At 48.4% G+C, this 15844-nt stretch overlaps 1 protein-coding gene across 1 annotated transcript; it reads right to left on the reverse strand.

Annotated features, from left to right (window-relative positions):
* Window positions 1-1249: 1249 nt before the first annotated feature.
* Window positions 1250-15633, reverse strand: polr3glb (RNA polymerase III subunit GL b). Its single transcript, XM_072281308.1, has 6 exons — window positions 15458-15633; window positions 12497-12565; window positions 9977-10033; window positions 9157-9230; window positions 3624-3734; window positions 1250-2226 (listed from the first exon to the last, which is right to left on the reverse strand). The coding sequence occupies exons 1-6, from the start codon at window positions 15534-15536 to the stop codon at window positions 2140-2142; spliced, it is 477 nt and encodes a 158-aa protein (XP_072137409.1). The 5' UTR covers window positions 15537-15633; the 3' UTR covers window positions 1250-2139.
* Window positions 15634-15844: the final 211 nt, after the last annotated feature.

Genomic DNA, 15844 nt, shown 5'->3' on the forward strand with positions numbered 1-15844 from the left:
TCCTAGAGATGCTGCCTGGCCTGCTGCGTTCACCAGCAACTTTGATGTGTGTTGTTTGAATTTCCAGCATCTGCAGAATTCCTCGTGTTTACGCCTTTAAAATGCTGTTATTTTACCTGCCAGAGGAAATGGTTGAGGCAGGTACATTAACACCGTTTAAAAAGCACTTGGACAGGTACACGGATAGGAAAGGTTTAGAGGGATATGGACAGGTACACGGATAGGAAAGGTTTAGAGGGATACAGACAGGTACACGGATAGGAAGGGTTTAGAGGGATACGGACGGGTACACGGATAGGAAAGGTTTAGAGGGATACGGACAGGGACACAGATAGGAAAGGTTTAGAGGGATACGGACAGGGACACAGATAGGAAAGGTTTAGAGGGATACGGACAGGTACACAGATAGGAAAGGTTTAGAGGGATACGGACGGGTACACGGATAGGAAAGGTTTAGAGGGATACGGACAGGTACACGGATAGGAAAGGTTTAGAGGGATACGGGCCAAATGGGACTAGCTTAGCTAGGCATCTTGACCAACATGGATCAGTTGGGCTGAAGGGCCTGTTTCTTTGCTGAATGATCCTGTCAAGTTAAAACATGATCACCCTTGTCCCCATAGTGTCCTCTGGTGCCAAGAGGTCTTTAGAGAGCCCGCAGACACTGTGTGGTCTCTCAGGGACACCCGAGCACAGACGTATCATTGGAAGAGGCTCCCAAATGTGTGTGGAGAGGGATGATGTGGTGTCCGCTGGCTCTCGGGAGTGAGAGATGATGCAGTTGAGGGGAGATAGAGTAAATGTTAGCAGGCTTTTTGCACTGAAGTTGGGTGAGACTAGAACTCGAGGTCATAGGTTGGGGATGAAAGGTGAAATATTTAAGGAGAACATGAGTGAGAACTGCTTCACTCAGAGAGTGGTGAGAGTGTGGAATCAGCTGCCAGTGGAAGTGGATGACGTGGGTTCGATTTCAATGTCTAAGGGAATTTGGACAGGTACATGGATGGGAGGCGTATGGAGGGATATTGTCCAGGTGCAGGTGGTTGGGACAAGGGAGAACGATAGTTCAACATGGACTAGATGGACCGAAGGGCCTATTTTTGTGCTGTTTCTCTCTATGACACTGAGATGGAGAGATAACAATCAGAGAAGATTGCTTGGAGAACACCCACCCCACTGAGCATGGGTGGCAATGAACCTCACTTGACACAATCCCGCTTGAGATACTCACTCCGTCGAAACTTTGTGTACAGAAAAATTCACTTTATTACAAATGCTGAAAAGTCTACATCAGATAACAAATCAGTCTCTCCCTCCGAAATCCCGGCCCCAACCACAACCCACTCCTCTCCTTCTTGTGATGGAGTCTGGGCCAGTGTTTATTCCTCATCCCCAGACGGCCCCTCGACAGGTCACTGGAACTGTGTTCTCGAACTGCTGCTGTCCACGGTGTCTGTGTCGTCACCAACCCCTCCCCCTACCCCCAATTTCCACAGAACGCCCCTCAACCCAGCACCCTCACCCACACACCAACCGACCCCACGCGTGGTTGGGATGTGGACGGGAACCGGGGACACCAATGTGGTCACAGGGAGAACCTGTGATCTCCACACGTACACAACACAGAGCCTGAAAAGGGGAGATAATATATAACAGCTCCTTACCACTCCACACACATGGACAAACATTTCAGATCAATCTGGGTCTCTGGGGCCACGAGGATGCAGCTCTACCCACGACACCACCGAGCATCCACAGGACGGATGCCCCTCCTGGTTTGTTTATAAATAAGGTGGCCAGTTGGCCCATCCAGTCTATGATGGCTCACAGAGCAGTTCCCCAGTTTTCCGAATTAGTTCGGGAGAAAGTGAAAAGAATAAACAATTGGACGATTGGCGAGTGAGTGGTCGATAGCCTGCAGGGACTCACAGGCCAATGGGCCGGCTTTCCCGTCCTGTATGACACTGAGTTTCCCATGAACTACCCCCCAGATTCTATAACTCACCCACAGAGGAGAGGCAATTCTGGGGTTGGCCGAATTTGCAGCAGAGAAACCGTTGTGGATTATCCTGGGGAAACGTTCCGTGTGGAAGGGAGGGGAAGTTCATGGAGAGGCCAGCAGCTGCCATTCTGGACCGCTCAGTAGATAGCCTCGTCCATGTTATCATCACTGTCACCCCCAAACTCCTCGCCATTGTCAAAGTAGGACATAACGTAGTCCGTCTCCTGCAGGGGGACAGAGAGGAAGGACATCAGGGCGAGGGGAGAGAGGGGGTGGGGAAGGCAGCTCAAGGTGGCAGGGAGCTGGAGGAGAGTGGGGGTGGAGGGGAGAATCGGGACTGGCAGTTCCCTGCAGCCACGACGCAGCATCACAGGACCTAAAAACCCCTTTCCACATTTACACTTGTGTATTTGAAGAACTGTCACCTGCAGACATTGTGAACACTGAACAACACAGCACAGGAACACATCTGTTCCAAATCTCTCCTGCCTGCACCTGATTGACATCCCTTCATTCATGTGGCTCTTACGCACCAGCGTAATATCCAACAGCCTCTCACGCACCAGCGTAATATCCAACAGCCTCTCACGCACCAGCGTAATATCCAACAGCCTCTCACGCACCAGCGTAATATCCAACAGCCTCTCACGCACCAGCGTAATATCCAACAGCCTCTCACGCACCAGCGTAATATCCAACAGCCTCTCACGCACCAGCGTAATATCCAACAGCCTCTCACGCACCAGCGTAATATCCAACAGCCTCTCACGCACCAGCGTAATATCCAACAGCCTCTCACGCACCAGCGTAATATCCAACAGCCTCTCACGCACCAGCGTAATATCCAACAGCCTCTCACGCACCAGCGTAATATCCAACAGCCTCTCACGCACCAGCGTAATATCCAACAGCCTCTCACGCACCAGCGTAATATCCAACAGCCTCTCACGCACCAGCGTAATATCCAACAGCCTCTCACGCACCAGCGTAATATCCAACAGCCTCTCACGCACCAGCGTAATATCCAACAGCCTCTCACGCACCAGCGTAATATCTAACAGCCTCTTACACACCAGCGTAATATCGAACAGCCTCTTACACACCATCGTAATATCCAACAGCCTCCTACACACCAGCGTAATATCTGCCTTATCACCACCCATGTTGCTAACATCCTCTGACCTACCTAGTATGGCAAGGTGGGCTCCAATCTAACACACTGTGACCTTGCAGCTTACTCTCTGCCTGCACTGCAGGTTCTGTGTAGCTGTTACACTTCATTCTGCATTTTGTTATTATTTTACCTCAATACACTGTGCAATACTAATGGACTATGTACAAGACAAGCTTTTCACTGTATGGTGGTGCATATTACAATAGTAAACCAATTCCAATACAATACTCCAAGTCACAAAACAATTTCCTTATCTTTGCACTCCACACCCTGACCTATAAGGACAGGCATTTACTTTATTTACATTTCTATCTACTTGCTTGGACAGTTTCTGAGAGTTATGTACTTGCACCCTAACATGCCTCTGACCAAAAGGACCACTTCAGTGATGAGGGCCAGGTCCCCTCCCTCTGTGCCGTGTGGGGAAAGGCGGGCGCGGCCACTCACCTCCTCGAACTCCTCCTCGTCATACTCCTCCTCGTTTTCTTTCTCTTCTTCCTCCTTCTCCTGCTCGCCCTCCTCCTCGGAGCTGTGAGCTTCCTCCTTCTTCTCCAAAGTCTGGGAAAAGTTTGTCAGGTTAGAACACTGGGCAGTTTGACGGAAGCACCCTTCTCTCCCCGTTTCCCTGCAGTGTCGATGTGTATAGCTGGGAGACTATACTCCAGTTCACATTTGCCTATCTGTATGAACGGGGCGCACAGTACGATTGTGGTTAGTGTAACACTTTACCAAGCCAAAGATCTGTCACTGCCTGTCCGGAGTTTGTATATTCTCCCTGTGATTTGTCCCACAGACTTTCCAAGGATGTACCAGTAGTGAGTTATGGGCATGCTCTGTCAGCGCTGGAGATCTGGTGACACTTGTGGATGGCCCCAGCGCATCCTTGGACTGTGTTGTTGACGCAAACACATCACACTGTATGTTTTGATGTACATCTGACAAATAAAGGTAATCTTAGACAGAACCGTATGCCAGACGAGCTTTTCACCGTACCTCAGTACGTGTGACAATAGTAAACCAATTCTAATTCCAAGCTCTCTCTTCAGCCCCAACAACGATAAGCCAATTCCAGTTCATTGGTGGGTCAGCTGCTTGAATTCCTGGGCATTAACATCTCGGATGAGCTGTCCTGGGCCCCACACACAGATGCAATCATGAAGAAGACACGCCAGTGCCTTTGCTTTCTTAGGAGCTTAGTGAGGTTCAGCTTGTTACCGAACACACCAACAGACCTCGACGGATGCACTGTTGGAAGTTTCCAGACGAGTCACACTGCCGTGGTTCCAGTGCACAGGAACACACGAGGCTGCAGCAGAGAGGTGAACACAGACCTTCCCACCACTGCCTCAAGGAAGCAACATCCATCACCAGGGAACCCCACCATCCGAGCCAGGCCGCCTTCTCACGGCTCCCAGTCGGCAGGAGGTACAGAGGCTACGTAAACCTGAAGTCAAACTCGACCAGACTCAGGAACAGCTACCTCCTGACATCCATCAGGGTCCTGCAGAACCCGAATTACTAGCTCAGCGAGGGAATACCACGGACAACTGCGGACTTGTCTCAGGCTGTGTCTTTTTTCCTCTATTGCATCTCTGTCTGTAGAATTGATGTTTATTTTACATTCAGTGTGTATCCTGTACCTCTGGAGCTGTTTTTCACCCTACCTGAGCCTCACCATACAGGTGCACAGGACAATGAACTCCACTTGACTAGGCAGTCCACTTGTGATTCAGCAGCGATCAGAGGGTCCTCCAATCACAAACAACTACCTTAATTAGATTTAGATTCTGTTTGGAGAATGGAGGGGAGGATTCCTCATTAAAACATCCAAGAACCTAGACGGTGTGAAGTTTCCACCAATGAGAGAATCTTGATTAGAAACCGAGAAAACCTACAGCACAATACAGGCCCTTCGGCCCAGAAAGCTGTGCCGAACATGTCCTTACCTTAGAAATTACCTAGCCCTCTATTTTTCTAAGCTCCATGTACTTATCCAGGAGTCTCTTAAAAGACCCTATCTTATCCATCTCCACCACCGTCGCCGGCAGCCCATTCCACACGCTTACCACTCTCTGCGTAAAAAACGTACTCCTGAGATCTCCTCTGTACCTGCTTCAGAGGAGGGATAGTTATGGTGGTGCTGGGCCAAGAGCGAGTGATCTCTGGAATTCTCAGCTACAGGTGATGGTGGAGGCTGGATCACTGGGGCGGGGGGGGGGAGAGAAAGAGGGGGTTTCAAGAGGAGGTAGACAGACTCAGAATCAGATTTACACCATGCAACGTTTGTTGTTTTGTGGCAACTGTACAAGACAAAGACATAACATTACAAATAAATGGTGGTGTAACAGTTAGTGTGACACTGTTGGAGCTAAGTTGTTGGGTTGGTGGGTGGTGTGGCCTGTTCCATGCTGTATCCCCAAATAAATCAATGAGTAAAATCCCAGAGGAGTACACCCTATCCTCGTTCTATGTGTCTTCAGACAATGCAAATTCACAGTTGTGCATCGAACCTATTTCTCCCAACTGCTCTTTATATGTGTCCAAAACTCACAGTTATGCGAGGCTGTTGGGGCGAGAAGCGCCGCTTTCCCGCCAGTACAAGTCACGTGTGCACGCCTCACAGTCTCACTCCTGCCAGTCTCGCATTGGTTTTGGCAGCGTGTGGATGTGCGATCTTGCACTCTTAAACTTCTGTCGTTTTTACCTACGGTGCACTGAATTTGTGCTTGAAATATTTAACTATGCCTCCTAAGCGTCCTATGTCAAGTCCTGGGCCATCAGCCAAGCGGCAGAGAACCGCTTTAACTCTTGAAAAAAAGTTGGAAATTATAAACAGGGCTGTTTCAGGTGAAGGTAACACAGCCCCGGGGCGTTACTTCGGACTGGGTGAGTCCACGATCAGAAACATGAAGAAAAATGCTGAGAAAATAAAAAGTGCGGTGATTGATTCATCACAGTGTCTTCAAAGATTGTTACCAAAGTGCGTAACCCGATTATGACAAAATAGAGAAAATGTTGAGTTTGTACATTGAGCATGAAACAAAGAAATAAATGACACTCAGTTCCGATCATCTTCCTGTGAAAACTTTGGAAATTTATGGTCACCTTTGTTCAGAGGCTAGTGAGGAAGTGTCAAGTGATATTGTTAGCTTTAATGCAAGTAGGGGATGGTTTTCTAAGTTTGTTAATCGTCACGGTCTTCACAACTTAGCTGTGCGTGGTGAGCAAGCTCGTGCTGACCACGAAGCTGCTGAACGCTACCCTTTGCAGTTGTGGGCTATGATAGCTGAGTTAGGCATCACACCACTCGACCAAGGTGTGATATCCACATTCAAGGTGTATTTTTTACGGCAGACTATCTCTCAGATGCTGCAAGCAACGGACGATTTTGAAAATCCCGTGAGTTTACCAACGGTGAGGGAATGGTGGAAGTCCTTCACCATCAGACATGGACCCACGTTTAGAACAGAGTCAGCATTTCAGTCGTTCCCTGCAGCTAATCCTTCTTCTCTACAAGCAAATTTATGCTGAAAAACAAAATGCTGCCAAGCAAACTACCCTCACTACTTTCTTCAAACCGGTGTCATCTCCTGCTGCCGGCAGTTCCGAGAGTTCTGTGAGTCTTCCTTCACCCCTTGCTGTCCTTGATGATCCTGACGACCCACAACCATCCACCTCATCCCTGTAAAGCTGCCCGACACCACAACAACCACTCATCTCCCGGAGCAGACACACCTGCCACTGTATAGTCATAGTCATACTTTACTGATCCCGGAGAAATACTTTCTATGATTTACTATGATTTAAATTGATGAAATATGATATGAATGTTGCCTTGTGGTACTGCTTTTGTGTCGTATTGAAAATGTGAATAAATAACAAATAAAACATATTTAGGAAGCCCTCCAGAACGCATCCCTATTTTCTCCATTTAAATAATTATTCACAATATGCATTTTCCAGACTATGTGTCGACTGCGAGGAACGTATCCTCTGCATATAACCAGGATAGGGTGTTCTGAGATAGTGTTCCCGGATCTGACAGAGGAGGGGAAGAAGCATCAGCAAGGGAGATGAGGCTGAGTACAGGGCTACGGAAGGAAACTTTGTCACATGGTGTGAGCAGAATTATCTGCAGCTTAATGTGAAAAAGACTAAGGAGCTGGTGGTAGACCTGAGCAGAGCGAAGGTACCGGTGACCCCTGTTTCCATCCAGAGGGTCAGTGTGGACATTGTGGAGGATTATAAATACCTGGGGATACGAATTGACAATAAACTGGACTGGTCAAAGAATACTGAGGCTGTCTACAAGAAGGGTCAGAGCCGTCTCTATTTCCTGAGGAGACTGAGGTCCTTTAACATCTGCCGGATGATGCTGAGGATGTTCTATGAGTCTGTGGTGGCCAGTGCGATCATGTTTGCTGTTGTGTGCTGGGGCAGCAGGCTGAGGGTAGCAGACACCAACAGAATCAACAAACTCATTCGTAAGGCCAGTGATGTTGTGGGGATGGAACTGGACTCTCTGATGGTGGTGTCTGAAAAGAGGATGCTGTCCAAGTTGCATGCCATCTTGGACAATGTCTCCCATCCACTACATAATCTACTGGGTGGGCACAGGAGTACATTCAGCCAGGGACTCATTCCACCGAGATACAGCACAGAGCGTCATAGGAAGTCATTCCTGCCTGTGGCCATCAAACTTTACAACTCCTCCCTTGGAGGGTCAGACACCCTGAGCCAATAGGCTGGTCCTGGATTTATTTCCCGGCATAATTTACATATTACTATTTAACTATTTATGGTTTTATTACTATTTACTATTAATGGTATTACAATTAACTATTACAGTTTTATTACTGGTGCAACTGTAACGAAAACCAATTTCCCCCGAGATCAATAAAGTATGACTATGACTATGACTATGGTCCTCAGTGCGGGTCTTCAGGCTACGAAGACTTTAGAGCAGACGTCTATGGTCGTACACTCTGACTGACTGCATCACCACTGGGTGCGGAGCTTCCAACGCACACAATCGGCAACACTGCAGTTCCAGACGATGGTAGAATCAGCCAGCTCCATTACAGACACAAACCTCCCCACCATCGAGGACAGCTTCAGGATGGAGTGCCTCAAACAGCTGTGACACATCATTAATCATTGAGGACGCTCACCATCTGGGAGATGCCCACTTCTCATTATTGCAATTGGTGACAAGGTGCAGGAGCCTCGAGTCCCACACAACGTTTCACGAACAGATTCAAGAGAATAACTAGGGAGCGGGTAGGACCACTCAGGGATATAGGGGGGAACATTTGCCTGGATGTGAGTGAGGCACCTAATGAGTACTTTGCTTCAGTATCTACCACGGAAAAGGACATGGAAGACCAGGAGATCAGTGCTGAGTGCATGAATCCATTAGGGTGTTTAAAGGTCAAGGAGGAGGTGTTTGTTTGGCCTCCTGAGGAGTATTAAGGTGGATAAGTCCCCAGGGACTGATAGGGGCTTTTAAGCGATGTTTACATAGTGTGAGGACATTAGTTTTTGATTTACAATGTGGTAGGCTGAAGGGCCTGTTCCTGGGCTGGTACAGTTCTACTGACTTACACTGCACTGCTGCCACAAAAACAACAAAACCTCCCGAAGGACGTCAGTGATTATAAACTTGCTTCTGATCCTCCCGTAGCTTAATAATGAGAAGGCATGTTTCAGGTGATGGATGCCAGCCCCCTAAGGCACTGCCTCGTGAAGACGCCCTCGATGGTGGACTTTCGGATGATCAGGGAACTGAGGGTGACGGAGAGCTGACGCAGAAGGGGAAACGTGGCCTGGGACACATCAGATGTGATCTTACTGAATGGAAGATCAAGCCAGGGAGGCTGTGAGGCCGACTTCTGCTGTCTTCTAATGCTGCCCTCCTCCCTCACCAACACTGCTGACAAGCCCCCCCCCCACTCAACACAAGCACCCCGCACCACCCTACCTCCAGCTTTTTGAAGATTTCCTCTTTCTCCACGCTGGTCCGGGGTTTCAACTTCCGACTGGGAACTGCCATCTCTGCAGAGGGTTAAAGGAATAGAGTGGGTACGTGCACAGTGAGCTGCAGGGATAGGTTCACACCCTCCTCCCACTGACACCCCCGTCACACCCACCCGCACACCCCACTTGGCATGCACACGCCCTGACAAAAACTATCAGGAGGTGAGCTTTTGATAAGACAGGAGGTCCAAGGGAGCCCTGGTGATTGACAAGGGAGTGGGCGGGGCCCAAAAGACAGACAGACATACAGTCAGACAGACAGATTGTCTCTGGGGGGGGGGGTCCTTATTGTTTCGGAGTGGGAGATCTCAGTGGCCAAGAGCAGTTGGGGCCCTCGTGGATGGACAACTGGTCCCCAGGTGTGGAAGGGACTATGATGATGGACAGATAGACTCGGACTGGGAGGGGCCACGGTAATGGACAGATAAGTCCATGGGACGGAGAGGGGCTCTGGTGATGAACTGATGTCCTTGGGCTGAGAGGGTCTACAGTGATGAACTGATAGTACTGGGACTGTGGGGGGTGGGCTCTGGCGATGAACACATGTTCTCCTGGGACTGAGAGGGGCTCTGGTGATGGAAAGAAGGCAGGGAATGGCCGGGGTCCTGCTGATTGACAGGTGGTTTGGAGGTGGCGGGGATCCCGGTGGTGATGATGGTCTGGCTGTTCAAAGCTGTTCCCTCAGACCCACTGGTCAGTTCTCGCGGACCCTGCCGCCGGGCTGCCCACACGTATCTCAGCCTCCCCAACTCCTCCACACTCACTGTCCTTCATCGGCTTCCGGATCCGGATCTTCAGCTCCCGTGGTAACCGGCGCCAGTCTGAAATGACACAGGTCGGCAGAGGAAAGCTTTAGAGAAGGCCTAGAGGAGATTTACCAGCATGTCTTATGAAGGTAGGGTATTTTCTCTTTGGAGAGAAGGAGGATGAAATGTGGCTTGATAGAGGTGTACAAGATAAGAGGCATAAGCCAGGTGGATAGAGACTTTCCCCAGGGAGGATATGGCTAATGTGATTAATGTGATTGGAGGAAAGTTTGGGGGGGGTGTCAGAATGAGATTTCTTGTCACACAGAGAGTGGTGGGTGTGTGGAACTCTCTGCCAGAGTGGTGGTACAGGGTCATGAGAGACTCTCAGATGGGCACATGGATTAAAAAATTAGAGGTCTATGTGGGAGGGAAGAGTTAAGAGTTAGACTGAGCTTGTAAAAGAGCAGCACACACTGTGGGCTGAAGATCCTGTATGTTCTATGTTCTATGATCTATAAAGTTTCTGTATGTTCTATGATTGGTTTGGTGGGGTTCAGCGGGAGCCTGACAGGAGGTGTCCAGCTCCAAGCCTGTCTCATTGTAAAACACAGCAGCCTGGTAGACAGGTGAGGTCCCACACCAATGGCTGACAGTTTGAACAGGGAGGACATTCAGCCCCTCCAGTTCTGCTCCCCATTCTATAAACTCCTAGCCGATCTGACCATAGCCTTTCCTCAAACTTACAGTCCCATGATGATTGAGAATTGACCTTTCTGCCTTAAAAATACTAAAGACTGTTTACACCACCCATTGAGGAAGAGAATTCCTCACGAACATCTACTCCACTGCTATAAAACCTCACAATCTTCCTCGTTATGATCTTGCACCTTATTGTCTGCCTGCACTGCACTTTCTCTGTAGCTGTTATACTTTATTCTGCATTCTGATCTTGTTTTACCTTGTTCTACTGAAGGGGAGGGGAACGTCGACTCAGACCATGAGAGGCCTGCGTCGGGCATTTTCATGCCTTACAAGGCGCAGATTGGAAGTCTGTGTGGGGCGTCACTCCTCGCACAGACACTAGAGCAATGTGTGGTTAAGTGCCTTGCTCAAGGGCACAAACACGCTGCCACAGCTGAGGCTCGAACTAGTGACCTTCAAATCACTAGACGAACGCCTTAATCACTTGGCCACGTGCCCAACACAAAGCACTGTGTAATGATTTGATCTGTATGAACAGTGTGCAAGACAAGCTCTTCACTATATGTGTGACAACAAATTAACACTATTACCTCTGGGCCTCTCTGTTCTACAACACGGTCCAGGACACAGAAAACTTTGCCAGATTCCATGGAGTTGAGTTCACATTTCCTATATTTGTCTGCCGCTCTGCATCAGAGGCACTGCACTGCAGCAGCCTCCCCTCCACTGACTCCATTTGCACTTCTCAGCAATCAGTCAGTATAATCAAAAACCCCACATTCTCTCTTCTCCCCTCTCCCTTCAGGCAGAAGATGCAAAGCTTGAGAACATGTAGCTCAAGGACAGATTCTATCCGCTGTTATCAGATTATTGAATGGTCCCCGAGTAGAATGAGATGGATGCTTGACCTCCCAATCTAGGTCATCGTGGCCCTCGCACCTCGTTGTCGCCTGAACTGCACTCTCTCTGTAACTGTAGCACTCTGTTCTGGATTCTGTTACTATTTTACCCTGTTCTACCTCAATGCACTGTAATGATCTGAAATGTATGTAAGACAAGCTTTTCACTGTGTCTTGGTACATGTGACAATGATAAACCAATTGCAACACCTCCTCTTCTCCATTGGAAAGGAGTGACCCATTTGTTTAAAAAAAGTGATCTGCTTCTAAATCCACCTAGTAGAGCAAACATCCTCTCCTCACCCACTCTGTCAGATCTCTTAGGATCTTGTGTCTTTAAATCATAAAGTGATTTAAGACTGGAAGGGGCCTGTCCTGGAGTGAGAGGTGGGGGGGGTGGGGTGGTGGGTGGGTGGGTGGGGGTGTGTGTGTGTGAGAGAGAGAGAGCTGTGTGTGTGAGTGTGAGGTATGTATGTGTGTGTGTATGAGAGAGTGAGGTGTGCATGTGTGTGTGTGTGTTAGGAATGGGACTTCTTTTGGCTGTTATTGTTTTGATGCTCATGTTCTGTATTGTTCTACTGAACGTGTGGTAACACTTGTGGGCTGCCCCCAGCACATCCTTGGTTGGTTGTTGACACAGCAACCGACTAACTCAGCACCCCCACACATCTCTGGGAATATGCAGAACACTCCGCTAATTGGGAAGATGTTCAAACTCCACACAGAGAAGGTCAGAGGTCAGGACCAAACCTGGGTCTCTGGTGCTTGATGGAGACGGGCTGCATCGTGACAGCAAGAGCAAGAGAGGGATGGTAGCTTCAGAGGAGTGAATTTTGTCTATGTCACCCTGATGCTTGGGTAACACACCCAGAGCAGCAGACCATTTAGCTACTGAGTGAGACAGGACGAGACGGGTGAAAGGCTGCTCACGTACCTGGGTTCCACTCAATGGTGTTGTCTGTTGGGCCGGACGACTGGTATTTGTCAGAGTAACGCTCGATATCTGTTGAAACAGCACAGTGGGTGAGGGGGGCAAAAGGAAACCCTGAAGTTGTACCACATGAAGCTTGATCTATGACCATTCTGCACTGGGTACTTTGTGCTTTTTATCACAGTTACCACAACCGCTGCTGATCACAGCAGGGAGGTGCCTGTGAGAAGCTTGGGAGTTTGGTGACCTGGGCGATCGAGAAGCCCCATCTCCCTGCTGGAAGAAACTAGCCTTGGGGTTAAATCTGAAATTGGGGACAGGCTACCAATCGAAGAAAATAAACACTCAGTGGCCACTTTAGTAGGTACACCTGTACGTTAATCTAATCAGCCACTCGTGTGGCAGCAATTCAATGCATAAAAGCGTGCAGACGTGGTCAAGAGGTTCAGTTGTTCAGACCAAACATCAGAATGGAGAAGAGGGTGATTTAATTGACTTTGACTGTGGAATGATTGTTGGTGCCCGATGGGGTGGTTTTAGTATCTCAGAAACTGCTGATCTCTTTTGGATTTTCACACACAGCAGTCTGTAGAGCAGGGGCCCACGGACCCCTTGCTTAACTGTGTTGGTCCATGGCATAAAAAAGGTTGGAACCCCTGCTGTAAAGGTTACAGAGAATTATGCAAAAACAATAAAAACATCCAGTGAGTGGCAGTTCCTTGCTAATGAGAGAGGTCCAAGGACAATGGCCAAACTGGTTCAAGCTGACAGGAAGCTGACAGTAACTCAAATATGCCGAAGAGCACACCGGGTTTCACTGCTCTACTTCATAACGTGGCCAGTGAACGTAAATAAAACATTGGTTTTTTTGAGTGATTTCTTTTGATCAAAAGTTTTGGGATTTTGAGGGAATTGGATAAAGAGATTAATTTCTTCTCAAATCTGAGCAGAGTAAGAAAGATCTGAATGTTTCTCATGCTGGCAGTTAAGCTGGTGTATAAACAGCAACTTCTGAACAGGAGTTCAGTCAGCCAGAGAAAGAAAAGTAAAACTGAGGGGTGCCCTTATAGAGGTGTATAACATCACCAGGGGCTTATAAGATTAGGACGTACCGTTGTTTTAATCCCCAGGGAAAGGCAGCGATCTTCGTCACCCGCCTGCCCGAACCCACGCAGACGGGCGCACTCCAACTGATGGTGCCCACATGCGCAGAGGCACCTCCCTCAAGCTCAGCTACCCCAGACGGGTGGCATTTCTTTTACCAGGACCTTCTTGTAGCCTGGATGTGGTTGCTTCCAGTGGGAATGTTCCCCTCATTAGCAGATCATTCCATGGTATGAAACCACTACCCCTCAACTGCCTGTACAGGGGTGGCGAGCCTGTGGCACGTGGTATAGAAAGTGGTACGTGCAAAATTTTTGTTGGCACACAGTATCCAGTGCCGCCCCCTCGATTCTTTACACCCCCCCCATAATAAAAAGATACGTAGTGATTATCTTCAATGCAGAATGAAGCAGCAAATGACTTTTTACAAGCCAAGGGCAGTGAGATGTTTTCACCAAATGTCTCAGACGCTTGGTACCAGCTAGATGTTTACAAGAGCCCATGACATTGGACGATACCGCCCAGATTTTGCGCACTGTTACTATTTGCATAGCAAACGGCTGGGCCAGTTGGCATTGGCTGTGCTCTGTTATTTTTCTCTTCTGTCATTTGTGAGTGACAGTGAAAATAACAGTAAATATAACAACACACATAAAAGTTGCTTGAATTTCCAGCATCTGCAGAATTCTTGTTGTTTGCGTTTTTAAAAAAGTAAATATAACATGTAGTTTAGCCTGTCTATGAGTACTTTTCAGGTAAGCATAAAAACTATGTTATGTTAGCTAGGTTTATCAGTGAGACATTTCTAAATTGTGTTATTTTTCACTTGGTTTTTAAAAAGATTAATATGAATTATATTGAAGTTTTTCTGAAGTGATTCATTTATTTCAGTTTATGGCTGTTATACTTCAAAGTAAAATTTATTATGTAGTAAACGCTATGTAAATATTGCCATATACTACCTTGAGATTCATTTGCTCGCACGAAAATAAAGAAATAAAATATAATTTACAGAAAAATATACCTATGAATAGTAAATCAATGAATACATCTAAGTAAACAACAGGACTCATCATTTTCCCTTAAAAAAACATCCATAATTACTGATAATGGCTCCTTAAGTTTGTCCTGGCTGGGGGAGGGGGTGTGGGGAGTAATGGGGATAAACTCCCACTACCTATTAAATGCCCCCAGTGGCGTGTGTCACAAAAAGCCTCTGAAAACCAAGTCCACCTCCTGGTCTTTGTGTGTGGCTTAGCTACTAAGCCAGAGGAAACGTTTCGACTGACAGAAGAACAGGCAAAGACAGGTTACTGGTGCCTTAAAATCAGTCGCTTCGAGCAAATTGGGCTCGTCAGCTATGGTTGGCAGCTCATCTGGGAGGCAAACACTCCGCTGCCTTGTGGCTATACCCAGTCACGGGGAAGGCTTTGGGAATCAACCCCGAGGTAAAATCCAAAGCTGGAGTCCCTAAGGCAGTCCTACACTGAGTTCAACGCCGACCGGCAACTTTGTGATGCTGCTGGTGCCAAACTGTATCGGTCCCTGCCGTTCTTTTAGATTTTCAGCTGCATGGAGAGGGGGAGCAGCTGGCTCTCCGTATCGTACTGCCCTGGCTTGTGTGTCACATAGACAGCTAGGATGCAACATCCATGCTTGACCCTGATCAATGGAGGGCCCCCAATTTTCTCTGCTCAAAATCACCATGACGCGTGAGAATTTTTTATAAGTTTATCACTAAATTGGGCACACGCTCTCAAAAAAGATTCACCACCCCATCCTTAAGATGTTTTCCAAGATTACTGTAACTTCAAATGGACTCAGTGGCCAACTGAGAGCAGACGCAGACACCCAGGGTACCTTTCTTGGGGGCGGCCGGTTTGACATAATAGGGCAGGTTCTTCATCGCTCCCCGCAGTTCCTGCTTCAGCGCCAGCATGTACTCCGCCTCCTCGCCCGTCTGCAGGGGCACCGCCTTGAACTCTAGGGACTGAGGCAGATGGAAGGTTATACAGATGGCCAGCAATGGGCTGGGGGGAGAGGAGGGAGGGGCAGGGGTGAGGGACAGTAGGGGTGAGGAGGAGGTGGGAAGGGGCAGATAGAGGGGGGATTGAGGGGTGGAAGGGCAGGGGAGATGGGAAGGTGGAGGTGATGGGGTGGAAAGAGGGGAGTTGGTGAAGAGAGAAGATAGAGAGGAAGAGAGATGTGACAGGGAGAAGAGATGGAAAGAGAGGGAGCGGGAATGGG

The sequence above is a fragment of the Mobula birostris genome, chromosome 2, assembly GCF_030028105.1.
Source record: "Mobula birostris isolate sMobBir1 chromosome 2, sMobBir1.hap1, whole genome shotgun sequence".
NCBI classification, from domain to species: domain Eukaryota; kingdom Metazoa; phylum Chordata; class Chondrichthyes; order Myliobatiformes; family Myliobatidae; genus Mobula; species Mobula birostris.

Bases quoted from the DNA above. Each gene is read 5' to 3' on its own strand.
- polr3glb (XM_072281308.1), bottom strand. From the start codon at position 15,536: ATGCTGGCGCTGAAGCAGGAACTGCGGGGAGCGATGAAGAACCTGCCC. The intron at 10,034-12,496 runs GTACGTGAGCAG...GTGTCATTTCAG, and splicing joins CACCATTGAGTGGAACCCAG to ACTGGCGCCGGTTACCACGG. The intron at 9,231-9,976 runs GTGAGTGTGGAG...AACCCTCTGCAG, and splicing joins CCGGAAGCCGATGAAGGACA to AGATGGCAGTTCCCAGTCGG.